General features: G+C 36.5%; 2 protein-coding genes across 2 annotated transcripts in view; one reads left to right on the top strand and one right to left on the bottom strand.

Annotated features, from left to right (window-relative positions):
• The window catches only part of LOC130221904 (GTPase IMAP family member 8-like), an 11,004-nt gene extending 9,645 nt beyond the window's left edge, over positions 1–1,359 (top strand). Inside the window, exon 6 of the mRNA XM_056454500.1 lies at positions 710–1,359. Within this exon, the coding sequence (XP_056310475.1) occupies positions 710–1,359 (650 nt within the window). The remainder of the gene's footprint in view (positions 1–709) is intronic.
• A 2,340-nt stretch (positions 1,360–3,699) lies between these two features.
• LOC130222910 (GTPase IMAP family member 8) lies at positions 3,700–13,696 on the bottom strand. Its single transcript, XM_056455519.1, has 3 exons — positions 13,569–13,696; positions 9,763–10,596; positions 3,700–5,629 (listed from the first exon to the last, which is right to left on the bottom strand). The coding sequence occupies exons 1-3, from the start codon at positions 13,585–13,587 to the stop codon at positions 4,932–4,934; spliced, it is 1,551 nt and encodes a 516-aa protein (XP_056311494.1). The 5' UTR covers positions 13,588–13,696; the 3' UTR covers positions 3,700–4,931.
• Between the last annotated feature and the right edge of the window lie 3,131 nt (positions 13,697–16,827).

Raw genomic sequence — 16,827 nt, 5'->3', positions numbered from 1 at the left:
AGAGAATTACTGTTTACGGAGAGAATTACTGTTTACGGAGAGAATTACTGTTTACGGAGAGAATTACTGTTTACGGAGAGAATTACTGTTTACGGAGAGAATTACTGTTTACGGAGAGAATTACTGTTTACGGAGAGAAGATTTTCTCTCCGCAGGTTAAGGTAATTAGGCAAGTTATTGTATAATGATGGTTTGTTCTGTAGACTATCGAAAAAATATAGCTTAAAGGGGCTAATAATATTGACCTTAAAATGGCTTTAAAAAAATTATTCTAGCCGAAATAAAACAAATAAGACTTTCTCCTGAAGAAAAAATATTATCAGACATACTGTGAAAATTCCTTGCTCCATTAAACGTCATTTAGAAAATATTAAAAAAAGAAGAAAAAAAATCTAACGGGGGCGAATAATTCTGACTTCAACTGTGTGTGTGTATATATATATATATATATATATATATATATATATATATATATAGCTGTGTATTTAAAAATATGATACATGAGCTATCCTTCCCCTGGCTGAATGTCGATTCTCTGTAAATCAATCAGCATTCAGCACCTAAGTTCAAAACCTAGCATTGCAGTTATCTATAATTCAGGCTCGAAATTGCAGATCCTCCAATGTGACTATGCAGATGCGTACATTACAATAACAATGCTGAAACAATATATTGTGCAGCCCTAATCATAACCCTCTCATTCTTACAGACTTGAGGATTGTGCTTCTGGGTTTAGTGGGATCAGGAAAGAGTTCAACTGGAAACACCATCCTGGGCAGAGATGCGTTTAATGTCAGTCTCAGGTCAGTCACCAATAGCTGTGAGAATCAAGCAGCAGTGGTGTGTGGAAAAACCATCTCAATCACAGACACTCCACCCATCATTCGAGAGCCTCCCATGTGGTTTTTTCTACAGCATAGAATTGAGAAAAGCTTGGAAATGTCCGCTCCTGGACCTCATGTGTTTCTGCTGTTGGTGGATGTGCAGAGATTCACAGAGGAGAAGGCGAAAGCAGTGAAATGGATTCAAGAGAACGTTGAAAAAGACGCTTTAAATCACACAATTGTTCTATTCACTCACACTGATCTGCTGAAATCGCAGGTAACAGAATCTTTAAAGGTGTATATCAGATTGTACGATGAGCTGAAATCTCTGCTTGAAAGCTGTGGTGGCAGATATCAATCATTCAGCAATGAGGAAACCACAAACCCATTTCAGGTCATACAACTGCTGCAGAAGTGTGATAAGTTAGTGGAGAAAAATGGAGGAGGGCTCTACACAAAACAAAACATCTTTAAAACTGACCAGACAACACACATAAGACAAAACGATGATGATAAAAGTTGTCAAATACAATAAAACTGATAATGTATCATTATGGGGGGGGGGGGGGGTATATAATGTTTAAAAATAATATCTAGACAAATAAGTCTGGAAAATAACAGAAAATGTGCTGCAGTTTTTACAGTTTTTGGTTTTTGTAGTGTAATATACAACACCAACCCAGACAATATAGCACTGCAAACTATTAAACATGTTCAGAAAAGTCCCTTTTGACAACTTTTCAAGTTAAAAGTTGTTGGAAGAAAGCGCAAGATCTCATAATGCTATTCAAAAGCAGAAATAAACATTAAACATTAATCACAAAAGATGAAAAATGGCTAATTTGAAGATTGTTTTTACAGTGTGGAATACTCATACATGTCAATATGTGCAAATTACATATATGACATACTATCATATTTGGATTTCACATATATAAAATGTATGTCATTTATGAAAATTTAGTAGATATAATATGCAATTTGTAAGCGATATATGTATGGATGGGAGTTGACAATATTTGTTGCATATATTTGCATGTATCAGATTTCAATGCAGAAAAAGACTATGACATCTGTATTTTAGGGTATGGGTGTTCCGATTCAGTATATAATCATCATGACTGCTACTAAAGTGGTAATTCGTGCTGATTTAATTATCTTATATGCTGAGATGCCATCATTACCTGAACCACAAACATTTTTTTAATCCAACAACTGGAAATAAATGGCAAATTTTAATGTGTATGTGTACATGTACTTGCTTTAAAGGGATAACTCACTCAAAAAAACAAAAAATTCTCTCATGATTTACTCACTCTTTATTTGTTTCAAACCGTTATATTATTCTTTCTTCTGTTAAATAAAAAGAAGATATTTTGAAGAATGTTGAAGACCCATTGCCATTGACCTCCGTAGCAGGAAAACAAATACTATGGAATTCAGTGGTTACAGGTTGTCAGCAAATAATGCGAATAAAATTATTTTATCAAACGAAACCCACAAAACTGTAATAATTTATTGTTTTATATATAATATTTGCTGTCTGAGTACATATATTTTATTATTTGCTGCCTCACACTGTATTGAACTGCATATTTTAATATAATTAATAATAATAATAATAATATGTTATGCTTTTGTCTTTGTAGTTAACATTGTTTGCCTGTCATCATTTGAACAACTTGTCAAAACTTTGAAACAGGAATAGATTTTCTGACAAGAATCTTAGAATCAGACAAGAATCTTAATTGCATTTTACAAATGCTTAAATTCCTGTGGTCTCAAATCTTCCTTGTATTTTGAATGATTAGCTCAGATTCAAGTGTAAATACCTGCCTAATTTTAGTTTTGAGAAGCACCTAAAGGGGAAAAAACATGTACTGTATATTAATCAAATATATAAATAATCAAATCAAGTACTAATGTATATGACAGGAGATAATCAATATTTAAAAAATCTTTGAAAACACCACTGACAACTCAAAAATATATATCCTGTGTATCTATTGTTGTATTTTTATTTTATTTTTTTTGTATTTTTATTTTTGTAAAATGTCAGTTTTATTTTATTTTCACCAAACATTGAAATCCTCACAGTAATGCTGTACTCACACCAAATGCAGAGCAATTGTATCACTTGCTCTAGATTACTCGGGGGATGTTTTTTCCCCTCACACACAATTTAATCTCTAGTTGAATGCTTTTTACTTGCAAGAGATGAAATTGAAATGAATTCAGTGCATTCCTAACAAATTCGTTTCTTAACAAATTCCTATTTGCACAAATTCTACTTAATTTTGCTCTTGGTGTAATAGCATAATTTTAATTAACATAACTGAACATGGGACAGCACAGTCTGGTTAGGACTGTGGCCTCACAGCAAGATGGTCCCTGGTTTAAGTCCCAGCTGGGTCAGTTGGTTCTGTGTGGTTTCCGCCACAAGTCCAAGCACATGCGCTCTAGGGGAATTGATTAATTAAGTTGGCCAAAGTGTATGAGTGTGTGTGTGTGTGTGTGTGTGTGTGTGTGTGTGTGTGTGTGTGTGTGATTCCCAGTACTGGGTTGTAGCTGGAAAGGCATCTGCTGTGTAAAACATATGCTGAAATAGTTGGCGGTTCATTCTGCTGTGGCTACCTCTGAAATAGAGACTAAGATGAAGGAAAGATTAAAAATGATTCAATGAATGAATAACTGAACATAAATGCATCGTTCACACAGAACCACAACGTTTATACTTTTGAGAGAGCCAATAAAACTAGGAAGGGATTTCAATTGACAAAATATAATTGATTAAATCAATAAAACATGCAATATAATCCACATGCAGAATTTCACAATAACCATCAGCAAAATACAAGATTAATTAAAACACCTTTATTCTTAAAATCCTAAATGCACAATACAAATATTTTCTTGAATACTGGAAAGAGTAAATCAATTTAACATACATTTAAGTATGAAATCATCAATCATTCTCTAAAGATCTATTACAAAAAAGATACATTTTTGATGAGCAGTACAATCATTAGGTCCAGCCTAATAAAAAAATTATCAACTGTACATATTTATTATGCTTATCCTCTGCTGTTGAAAGAATAATCTGGACCACAGGTGTCAAAGTCAGTTCTTGGAGGGCTGCAGCTCTGCACAGTTTGTTTCCAACCCTAATTAAACACACCTGATCAAACTAATTGAGTGCTTTAGGCTTGTTTGAAACCTACAAACAGGAGTGTTAAAGCAGAACTGGAACTAAACTATGCTGTCACAATCACTAGCGATCTAATCCTTGCAGATCACTGGTAAACACACAGATCGCTATAGAACTACAAATCCACCATTATTTGGACTACATGTCCAGTCATGCACCACTCACACGCACCTGTTCCAGTTTCCATTGATTACACATACACAAACACACAGCCGGAGGATCTACGAGGACTATTTAAACAGCACACACACGCATCATAGGCTGAGTCTTGTTTAATTGTACTGTGTGCATTGCGATGCATTTTCCGTGCTTTGCTTTGCCATGTCAGACCCTTGCTTTGTTTTATTGTTTATTTCTGTCTGCTGCCTGCCTTTGACCATACGCCTGTTTACTGACCACGACTCTGGGTTACCTGTATGTACCTGTTTGACCCTGTTGATCGTTGCTTGCCTGACCACTCTCCTAATAAACCTGCATTTAGATCCTCAACTCTGTTGTCAGCGTCCCGTTCACATTACATCTGCAGGGCTGTGGCCTCAAGGAATTGAGTTTGACATCCATGATCTGGACTATATCTGCTACTCCTCAGTATTTCCAGCCTGATTTCATGAGGGAACGTGACTATTTTATGTTTTTGGTAGCTAATTGGTATGAATTCAAATGATTTCATTGTTGATTTTTAAAAGGATGTACAGCACCAAACTCCATCCCTAAACCTAATCATCATTGGGAAGGAGAAAAACAAGCTAAAATGTATAAATGAGATCATATAAATTCATACGCATTAGCCACTAAATGAAAAAGTTAGGAATGGTATGAGATAGCATTGGTATTTCCCAGCTGTTTGTCCATATATTTTGTTCATATATATAGTTTGTTTGTTTTATTTCAGATGTTCTTCATCCTTCAAGTCCACTCTGAGCCACCACAGCAGCAGCTAAAGCCCCGATTAAGAAAATAAACACTGCTTTCCACCAGTTAAATGAGTTTTGATTCACTTTCTCGCTTTTATAGCTCATTTTCACAATACTGCAGTGTTTTCCTCCATTCTCCTCCACCATCTTCTCAATCTTCTCCATCAGTTCAGTGACCTGTGTTTGATTATTCACGTCTTCATTGTTGAATGAGTGAAATCTGCCACCAAACTCATCAGCAATGACCTGGAGATCTTTATTTTCTCTAATATACTCGTTCAGTGGTTTTCCCTTCAGATGATCAGCATGAGTGAACAGAATGATTGTGTAACGAGCAGCTTTTTCTCCAAAGTTTTCCTGAATGCATTTCACTGTGTTTTTCTTGTCTTCTGTAAATATTTCATCCAGTCTGATGTTCAGCAGAAACACATGAGGACCAGGAGCAGACATCTCTACACACTTCTGAATTTCATCCTTCATCTGTTCTCTTGTCATTGATGGATCACACAGTAATGGAGATTCGATTACTGAGATGTTTCTTCCCCATGTGTTTGCTTCTTGTTTCTCACAGGTTTTATTCATCGTATTTATTTTAAATGCATCGCTTTTCCCCAAAATAGTGTTTCCTGTTGAACTCTTTCCTGATCCAGTTTTTCCCAGAAGAACAATCCTCAGATCGGATCCTGCAAACAAAATGAGATGCACATTAGTTATCTGACTTAAAGGAACCTATTATGGCTCTTTTTACTAGATGTAAAATGGGCCTCTGATGTCTCTAGAGTGTGTGTGGAGTTTCAGCTTAAAATAGCATACAAATAATATTTTCTAACTCTCTGAAACTGATCCTTTTAGACTTTTGGTGACTGTCACTTTAAATTCAAGTGAGATTGTGCTCTTTTGAAAAGAGGGTGGAGCTGCAAATGCCTGTGTGTCAGCATAGTGGCAGATTCCGAACAGGACTAATGATATCTGTGTAAAAAAGGTCTAATTGTAGCGTTTCGATGACTGTTAGTTTAAATTCAAATGAGATTGTGATCTTTTCAGAAGAGGGCGGAGCTACAAATATCTGTGTGTTAGCATAGAGGCAGATTTAGAACAGGATTAACGATATCTGTGTGAAAAAGGTCTAATTGCGCTGTTTTGATGACTGTTGCTTTAAATTCAAATGAGATTGTGTTTTTTTTCAGAAGAGGGCGGAGCTACAAATATCTAAGTGTCAGCATAGCGGCAGATTCAGAACAGGACTAACGACATCTGTGTAAAAAAGGTCAAATCTATATTTCAAAAGGTGAAATATAGCTAAGTTACGAAGTATGCTATCCATCTCAGATGCAGAAAAGCTAGTCCATGCTTTTATGACTTCTAGGCTGGACTACTGTAATGCTCTGTTTGCTGGCTGCCCAGCATCCTCTATTAACAAACTTCAATTAGTACAAAATGCAGCTGCCAGAGTTCTAACCAGGTCTAGAAAATTTGATCACATCACCCCAATTTTATCCTCCTTACACTGGCTGCCTGTTAAGTTTCGTATTGAATTTAAAATATTGCTTCTTACATATAAAGCTCTAAATAATCTAGCTCCTGCTTATCTAACCAATCTTCTGTCTCGCTACAATCCAACTCGCTCTTTAAGATCTCAAAACTCAGGACTTCTGGTAGTACCTAGAATAGCAAAGTCGAGTAAAGGAGGTCGAGCCTTCTCATTTATAGCTCCTAAACTCTGGAATAGCCTTCCTGATAACGTCCGAGGCTCAGACACACTCTCCCAATTGAAAACTAGATTAAAGACCTATCTGTTCAGTAAAGCATACACTTAGTGCACCACTTAGGGGGCTTCCACACAGGTTATGCATCTTGCTGATATACACTGTGAACATCAGCTACGCTAATTATTTTCTTTATTCTCCATTTCCACCTGGGGATACTCTTCCCGAGGCCCTCAGACTATGCAGAGTCACTGATTCGATCCAAGACCAACGACGAGATGATCCCAAGGTTTCCATATCCTGGACCTGGCCGAATCCTGAACAACTACTGCGATGGTCATGGAAGAGTGGAGAACATGAGACTGTTTCCTATGACGCTCCAGAGACAGACGAGTCTTCGCTGAGGCCAGCTTCCAGCCTCCGCCACTGAGACTACAGCTCTGCACAAGACGTTTGGCCAGAGGAGAAATTAAAATGGTCGTGCCCTACTGAGCCTGGTTTCTCTCAAGGTTTTTTTTCTTCACTTCCGCCTTTAGTGAAGTTTTTTTTCCCTCTCCGCTGTCGCCACTGGCTTGCATGGTTCAGGATCTGTAGAGCTGCGCATCGTTGGATTTGCTCTTCAATATTTGGACTCTCAGTAGTGATTATTAAACCACACTGAACTGAGCTAAACTGAACTGAACTTAAACACTACAAACTGAACTACACTGTTCCTATTTACTGTGACCTTTTATGTGAAGCTGCTTTGACACAATCTACATTGTATAAGCGCTATACAAATAAAGGTGAATTGAATTGAATTGAAATCGTGTTGTTTTGGTGACTGTTGCTTTAAATTCAAATGAAACTGTGCTCTTTTTGGAAGAGGGCGGAGCTACAAATGCCTGTGTGTCAGCATAGCGGCAGATTCAGAACAGGACTAACGATATCTGTGTGAAAAAGGTCTAATTGTGCTGTTTTGGTAACTGTTGCTTTAAATTTAAATGAGATTGTGCTCTTTTCAGAAGAGGGCGGAGCTACAAATATCTGTGTGTCAGCATAGCGGCAGATTCAGAACAGGACTAACGACATCTGTGTGGAAAAAAGGTAAAATTGTGTTGTTTTGGTAATTGTTGCTTTAAATTCAAATGAAACTGCTCTTTTTGGAAGAGGGCGGAGCTACAAATGTCTGTGTGTCAGCATAGTGGCAGATTTAGAACAGGACTAACGATATCTGTGTAACAAAGGTCTAATAGTGGCATTTCGGTGTCTGTGGCTTTAAGTTCAAATGAGATTGTGCTCTCTTCGGAAGAGGGCGGAGCTACAAGTGCTAGCGTGTCAACATAGAGGCAGATTCAGAACAGGACTAACGACATCTGTGTGAAAAAGGTCTAATTGTGCTGTTTTTGTGACTGTTGCTTTAAATTCAAATGAGATTGTGCTCTTTTCAGAAGAGGGCGGAGCAAATAAATATCTGTGTGTCAGTATAGCGGCAGATTCAGAACAGGACTAACGACATCTGTGTGAAAAAGGTATAATTGTGCTGTTTTGGTAACTGTTGCTTTAAATTCAAATGAGATTGTGCTCTTTTTGGAAGAGGGCGGAGCTACAAATGTCTGTGTGTCAGCATAGCGGCAGATTTAGAACAGGACTAACGATATCTGTTTGAAAAAGGTCTAATGGTGGCGTTTCGGTGACTGTGGCTTTAAGTTCAAATGAGATTGTGCTCTCTTCGGAAGAGGGCGGAGCTATAAATGCTAGCGTGTCAGCATAGAGACAGATTCAGAAGAGGACTAAAGACATCTGTTTGAAAAAGGTCTATTTGTGTTGTTTTGGAGACTGTGGCTTTGATGACAGACTTTTCGGTTTTGGAGAAACTGTCATTTTAACAGTTTATGTCAATAATAAGATGAATAAATGACACAGAGCTTATGATATTTAAAGCATATATGATTTTAACGGTCAAAACACTGAAAAATATCCCAAAAAAAAAATGAAAATGCATTCTCAACGTAAAGTTTCACAACGTAATTTCGAAAGGAGCACGTGATAGGATTTATCGCAGCTGGTTTCCCATCTGTAATCATTAGTAAGCCAATCAGATTATTCCAAACTCACTATAAATACCGCGTCTAGAATTACTCACTTATTTTCATTTTTTGAAGAAACCCCCCACATCCACCCCTTTCCTCCTTCACCAGGGGGAGCTCTCGAGAACTACTTGATCTCGTATCCCTGTGCTCAATTATCTCTGAGTTCAGGATTCTCTCGCAGGACAGCATATTAAAACTTGCTATAATTATCAAGCAGTGTGAACTCTTGAAATGTATTCTCTCCATACATAATTCATCCGTACATTTTTTTAAACTGTAAATTGTTAACATTCAGTATGAATTAAAATGATTTTTGTTCAGGTCAGACAATTTGTATATTGGTTTATTTCCAACACAACTTACTTAAAAATAGATCTACATTGACATAACACAAGGGATTTTCAGTGATTTCTGAATGTGTTTTGCTTTTGAGTCTTTTGTTTTGAGTCTTAAAACACTGATAAATGACTACACTGCAATAAAAATAATGCTTTTCTTTGTCTTGTTTCTAGTCCAAATATCTAAAAGATAATAAAAAATTGCATTATTACCTAAGACATAATGAGTCAAAATTAAGTGAGCTTTTTCTTAAAACAAGCACAATAATCAGCCAATGGGGGAAGTGAAATAATTTGTTTTTTCTTCTTGACTTAATATTATTTCTCTTACCCCTTTAATAGATTATTTTGCTTGTTGTAAGGAAAAACTCATTATTTCTGAAAACAAGACAGTATTTTTAAATTTTTTTTGTCAAGAAAATTATTCTTGATTTAAGAATTTGTTAGATATTTGGACTAAAAACATGACAAATATATATATATGTAATTTTTTCAGTGTATAAGGTGAATAATGTAAAAACTAATACATGAAAAATATGGTTAGAGTTTTTCAAATGTATGCATTAACCTTTATTTTTACATAATGTGATTGAAAATTAAATTAAAACTTAAAAATATGACAAATATATTACAGTATAGTTTCACATCAGAAATCTCCACAGAAACATATCATATTCATCTTCAACATTAAAATATTTACCTGTTATCGAACAGTTTTCTGGCGTCGCTTTCTTCTCCTCCTGGATCAAACTGACTTCAAATTTCCTGCTAATTTCACTTTCTCCTGAAGAGCTTTTTTCTCCATCATTGTCAGCTGTTTGCTCTTTCTGCTCACTCTTGTCAAAGTTTTCATCCTCTCCGACATGCAAATCTAACCTGTTCTCCTCAATCCTCTGTTCCACTTGTACATGTTGTATCTTCACCTCATCTTCACCACTCTTCAAGCAGATCTCTTTAACGTAATGCTCTCTTCTGTTCTTCCTCACCACCTCCTCGATGTTCTCCATCAAGCTGGCGATCTGCTTTCTATCCCTCTTATTTTTATGGATAATAACGTGACACTTCTCCTCAAAGAAGCTCAGCAGTTCTCTAGCCTTCCTGCTCAGTCTGAACTCAATCCACTGTATTTTTGACATCGCTTCTTTTCCGATGAACAGCACCATCGTGAACCTGAACGCTGATCTCCCGAAGTGCTGGTGTATGGTTTTGACAGTGTTTCCCACATTGTCTGTGAAGTTCTCCAGGTTGATGATGAGCAGGAACACATGAGGTCCAGGAGAACAGAGATCCAGGCTCTTCTTCATCTGATTCTGCAGCTCTTCATCAGTCAGGTGAGTGTTGAAGAATCCTGGAGTGTCGATGATGGAGATGTTTCTGTCTTCTACTCTCCCTCTCCGTATCTCACTCTCTCTCGTTGTGCTCTCTTTAAACGCCTCTTCGCCCAGTATTGCGTTTCCTATTGTGGTCTTTCCAGCTCCGCTTCTTCCAATCAGCACAATCCTCAGCTCCAGGAAAGCAAGAGCTTCGTCTGACTCTGGGAAAATACAGATCAAATCAAAACTTAACCATATAGATTTTGTTAGCTCGCATTGCTAAATTTGTGGTCAACTATTCATCTGAGCGTGTCATAAGTACAAAAAAAAAATTGTTTGCCCTTGTAATCTTTAATAAAATCTCAAAATGCACTTGTTTGGTTTCAGTCAAATTCTCATATTAGGTCTGAGGTATTGGGCGTGGCTAAGTATGCTAGCATACTTAACCACTCCCTTCCAGCTGTCAGTTTTGACGTCGCTATAACAACAAACAAAAATGGTTAGGAGGAGGAGTCTACTTTATTTCCTCCAATCAGCTCACAGTAGGAAAAAAGCAAGCCACGCCCACTATTTTTCTCATTTAATATCCTGTTTGTCAAGGAACTGTGTCACAATATGAAAAAAAAAAGTTCAAGCTTCCAGTTCATGCAGACTTTAATGTCAGCTTTAAATGTTAAACATTCCAAAATTCCAATTAAAAGCAAAAGGAGATTGATCTTTCTGAAATGGGTTTGTTTATTTGTTGCTAAAAATGTGATTAACTAACAGAAGAGAAAAACGTTATATCATTGCTAGTTTGGAAATATGCACTAGTTTCTTTTAAAGTGGTCATGAATAGACCCAGCAGGCATGCAACATCAAAAGACATTATTAATATTAGGTTAGATTTAGATCAGGTGACCAAAATTCAATGTCTAGCCAGCGTCTAAGGACAATGTTATTTTGACGTCCAAAAACGATGTCAAATTATGTTGATATTTGGTTGATTTTAGGTTGTGTTGGAAAGTGACCAAAATCCAACAACTGAAAGATAGAGTGATAGATAGATAGGTAACGTCCACACAAGGTCAAGGTGTAACACGATGAGATGCTTATATTTGGTTGCTTTTTGGTTGATCTTACGTTAGACGTTGTACATTGATGTCGGCCTGACATTGGATTTTGACGTCAACCCGATTTTCATTTCCAAACAAAATCCAGCATCCCCACAATGTTGGCGTACATTGGGGTACAACGTCAAAATTACGTCATGATGATTTACTTCAAGTACTTTTACTTATATCAACTTATAGTTCAATAAAATATATATATATATATTTGTGGCTCCTCTAAAATAAGCTTATATTTTAGGCAGCCTGACAAAACCACAGCTTCTGGCAACCCAGGCTCATTCTGAGAACGTAGTCCCGGGGATGTTTCTGGAGACCGCGAAATACGTAGCCGGGGGTACTTACGGCTGCATTGCATTTTTTTAAGCGAACGCTGTGGGGTGGTGTGACGCCGTTCCCTTCGGCGCTTGCCGGCCGGCCAGCCGGCTGGTCGCCTCCATGTGGAGGGCTTTCTCGCTGCAACCAGTTTGTCCGGTTAGCTCTTCGTGTACTCTGGCGGACTCGACGCGCAGAGAGGGGCTGACCACGACGACGACCGGGTTCGAGTCTGGGGAAGAGCGGTTCCAGAAATCAGGTAAGAAAACAAAAACAAAATCCAAAAAATGAAGCGAACAAGTTCATCACAGGGTGAGAATGTGGTCAAAATCCGAAAACGTGGTAAAAATGAGACGAGGGCTTTTCTTTTTCTGGACGGCTTTTGTGAATCGTCGTTGGTTGGGTTTAGGGACGGAGGAGGGTGGGTCAGCCGATTGGCCGGTCGCACAGCCGGAAAAAGCGCGCACAGCGGCCTCTCGCGGACTCGCGAAAACAAAAACTGCAAAAATACGTACCTCCCGGGACGTATTTCGCGGTCTCCAGAAACGTCCCCGGGACTACGTTCTCAGAATGAGCCTGGGTCTCCCCTCCATATTTAAAAGTCAAACACTGCAGTCACCTCAGCTACAGTCACCTCAGGAAACCCCGTCTCTGCTTTCATTTGATTTGAAAAGGAAAAAGACGCGACTGACGTAACGTGATTTTTCCTGTCAGAGTTGACTTTTTTCAACTGTGAGTACACCACATGCAATGGAAAAATGCGAGGCGCAACAGTAAACCATTCAAAATCACATTCGGTGTGATCAGCCTCTAATGTTTTAATATGCAAAACTGTCAGCCAATTACAGCTTACATCTGCGTTTACTTCTGAGTTTACAATCAGCCACGCCCACTCAAACACAGAGCATTCTGATGATATATATAGACAGATATAAATTGACAGTGTCTTAATTACCATACACACTATTCACAGATATTATACATTAATAACTAAATCATAAAATAAAGAACTATATTTACTATATTGTTAAACTCAAACTCTATGTAAATTCTGATGCTACATTATTGCATATATATATATATATATATATATATATATATATATATATATATATATATATATATATATATATATATATATATATATATATATCAAATTTATATAATAAGCATAAATAAATGTAATCAACCTTTAGATTAATCTCAATCATGTCGACCTGAAATTACAAATTATGCAAAAAAGATTATAGCTTCTCTGAAAAAATATATGCATATGTATTGTAGTAATAATACAGGCTAAATCACAGTTGCTAATATAAGATTTATGTAAAAAGCACACACAAAATCGAACATTACATTTAATCTCAATCACTTCAGCCTAAAATTACAAAATATATATGAAAAGATGATATCTTGTCCAAAATAACTACAATAACAGATCACACACTTGATAGTCTGATAGCAGAGACATTCATGCTGTCTATAGGTCAACAAAGGGCTTACAATTTTAGTTATTAAGCTGTTAGATCAGATAAAGACAAACCTTTGATATATTTATAATTACTGGCTTTACATGAAAGCCTTTATATATATACAGTAGAATTAGGCTAAATCACAGACCTTAACAAGGGTTTAAAGCAGACGAGTGCTATTTTGAGATCAGTAATAATCTGGTTAAACTGGTTTTGTTTGTGTGCGTTTTGCTTCTGAACATACAGAATGAGTGTAATGGTTGGTTATGATTATGGCAGATTAATTCAGAGACGTACCTGTGAGTGTTGAATTCATCTCTCTGTGCTGGTTTTGCTGGACGTCTGCAGTTTTCAATGTAAATCCAGAGAAACGGTGGAGTTTTCTGAGCTCGAGCTGTTGTGACACTGAAACTCCCTCAATTGTGATCCGCTCATGACAATACCATGAGTAATGCTTTGGTGTGGCTCACTCAAAACACATCCTGACACATATTTCATTACTTTCTTTAAGAAAAAAAAGGCATATTCATTGGAAACATTGCTTCGTAAGCATATATTTAAACTAATTTAAGTTAATTTAAAATAAATAAATCTATTAATTTACATTTCATACTCAAAACTAATGTGCTTTATGCTTGTAATTTTTGTAATCACATTTCATGTTTTTTGATAAGTGAGTTTTTTTCTTTAATTAAAAGTTCACATCTATCTAGAGCAGTTCAATAAAACAAAGCTGTTGAGACACTTTATTAAAAGTTAGTTTCATGCAGGTGGAGAAGAAAGTGACAATAGAAAAGTGTTCAATAACAGGTAAACATTTAAATGTTTATGATTAAATTGGATACGTTTCTGTGGAGATTTTTGATGTGAATATATATATATATATATATACAGTTGAAGTCAGAATTATTAGCCCCCTCCCTAATTTCTTATATATATATATATATATATTTATATATATATATATATATATATATATATATATATATATATATATATATATATATATATATATATATATATATATATATATATATATATATATATATATATATATATATATATTTCCCAAATGAAGTTTAACAGAGCAGGGAAATTTTCACAGTATGTCTGATAATATTTTATCTTCTGGAGAAAGTCTGATGTGTTTTATTTCCGCTAGAATAAAACTAACTTTTATTATTGTTTATTTGTTTGTTTAATTTTTGGTGCCACTTTATCTTAACTACAGTGTAATTGCACTCAAATGCATTGTTTGGTACAATGCACTTATTGTTTACATACGTTTTCACAATTTATTTCTTTAAACGCAAGCATTTAAATAGACCTGTAATTCATTTCTGTAGTGACATTTATTATTACACTGTTGTTAACCCATCCCTTACACCTTAACCCAGCCTTAAAATACCTTGAGTTTTGCAATTTGAAGTGAAAACTTAAAAAATTGTATATATTCTTTGACGTAAGTACAGACATCCCAAGTCTCCCGGATGCCAGCAAACGAATGATAATCTCCCGGAAATTGCGCGCCTTCCCCCTGGTCCTCAAATGCGTCGTGCACCCCTCTCCAATGTATCCCTCCCTGCTCTTCAGATACGCCGTGCGCAACCACAATATAAAGTGATCATTGTGAAAATCACTTATATAGTACATATTTGATTGTAGATTCGTTTGTTTTTAAATAATGTTAATGTGTGATCGAGTCCATGAATCTTTTTTTTTACTATTTAATTCCAGTTCATTAAAAAAAAAAAACCTAATCTTTCATCATGATTTCATTGACATATTTAAACAAAACTGCGTAACAGTGAAACGTCTCTGAATTCTGTTCTCCACCCTTCAGCACAAGTTGAACCTGTTTAACAGACAGATCAGACGCACAGAAGAGTCATTCACGCCTATACGAGTCTAGACTCACCATTCGGGAATTTATAGGTTGTGTCCAAAATGACACACTATGCACACTTAACCGAGTAGTGCAGAGTTTAGTTCGAAATGGAACACTGTTGATTAACTAACCAAATGTTTAACTGTTGTCAAAATAGCTAACCAAAATAGCTAAAAGTTAATCCTCAAACTACCAAATAGCATCTGTCATAAGTATTAAAACATTGACCACCAGGAGGCGGTAGTTTCCATAAGTATATTTTGCTTGCACAATTCAAAATTAATTTAGCAATCTGCCAATAGCTCCTCTTCTTCATCATCATCCCCTCCCCCTCACCAGTAACTCCTACCATTTAAAGACTGCTTTTCATCATTATTATCAGCCCCTACCCTTTACTAGTAGCTCCTCTCAATAATCATCTGCTACTTTTTAATAATTTTTATTATTTGTTTTTGTTTCTTGTATTCCTGTTTATGTAAAGCACTTTGAATTGCCACTGTGTATAAAATGTGCTATATAAATAAACTTGCCTTGCCTTCTCTTCATCAGCAGCCCCTCCCTTTCATCAGAGATCCTCCACTTTATAGACAGCATCTCCTTATTATTAGCCCCTCTTCTTCACCAGAAGCTCCTCCGCTTTATAGACAGCATCTCCTTATTATCAGCCCCTCTTCTTCACCAGAAGCTCCTCCTGGTTATTATCAACTCCTCCTCTTCATTATCAGCCCCCTCCCCCTAACAAGAAGCCCCGCCCCTTTATAGACAGCATCTCATTATTATCAGCCCCTCTTCTTCACCAGAAGCTCCTCCTGGTTATTATCAACTCCTCCTCTTCATTATCAGCCCCTCACCAGAAGCCCCTCCCCTTTATAGACAGCATCTCCTTATTATCAGCCCCTCTTCTTCACCAGAAGCTCCTCCTGGTTATTATCAACTCCTCCTCTTTATTATCAGCACCTCCCCCTCACCAGAAGCTCCTCCGTTTTATAGACAGCATCTCATTATTATCAACCCCTCTTCTTCACCAGAAGATCCTCCTGGTTATTATCAACTCCTCCTCTTCATTATCCACCCCCCCCCCCCCCCCCCCCATCATCAGCCCCTCTCCTGCACCAGAAACTCCACCCATTCATAGACAGCTACTCATCATTATTATTTACAGCCCCTCCCCTTTATCAGAAGTCCCTCCCATTATTTATCAGCTCCTCCTCTTAATCAGCAGCCCCCCTTCATCAGAAGCTTCTCCCCTTTATAGACAGTGGCTGCATTGGAAACCACATACTTCCCTAAACAAAAAGCAGTAGGTGATTGATTGAGTATGTTTAAATCCCCAACATTAAAAACATCTGTAAGCAACAATGAAAATCATTCTTGAATAGCCCACAGTTTCATATATATATATATATATATATATATATATATATGAAAAAGCAGTAAAAACTATTAGGTAGTCACGTTACAGATGCTATAAGGTAATTCTCTCCCTGTTATCTTATTTATATTATTATTATGGGATTGTTAGTAAAAATTATTATTAATAATTATTATGAAGAACTTATAATTTCATACAGGCTCAGAAAAATATGGTTGTATCTTATACAATTAACAAAAACCACATAAATGTAATGGGTTTTTTATATTACAATATGAGATCATATGCACAAAAAT

This window comes from Danio aesculapii, chromosome 1, assembly GCF_903798145.1.
Source record: "Danio aesculapii chromosome 1, fDanAes4.1, whole genome shotgun sequence".
Lineage (NCBI taxonomy): Eukaryota > Metazoa > Chordata > Actinopteri > Cypriniformes > Danionidae > Danio > Danio aesculapii.
This window is presented reverse-complemented; position numbering and strand designations above follow the sequence as displayed.

Coding starts and splice junctions, on each gene's coding strand:
- LOC130222910 (XM_056455519.1), bottom strand. Junction 5,630..9,762: donor AGAAAACTGTTCGATAACAG/GTAAATATTTTA, acceptor TTTTGTTTGCAG/GATCCGATCTGAGGATTGTT.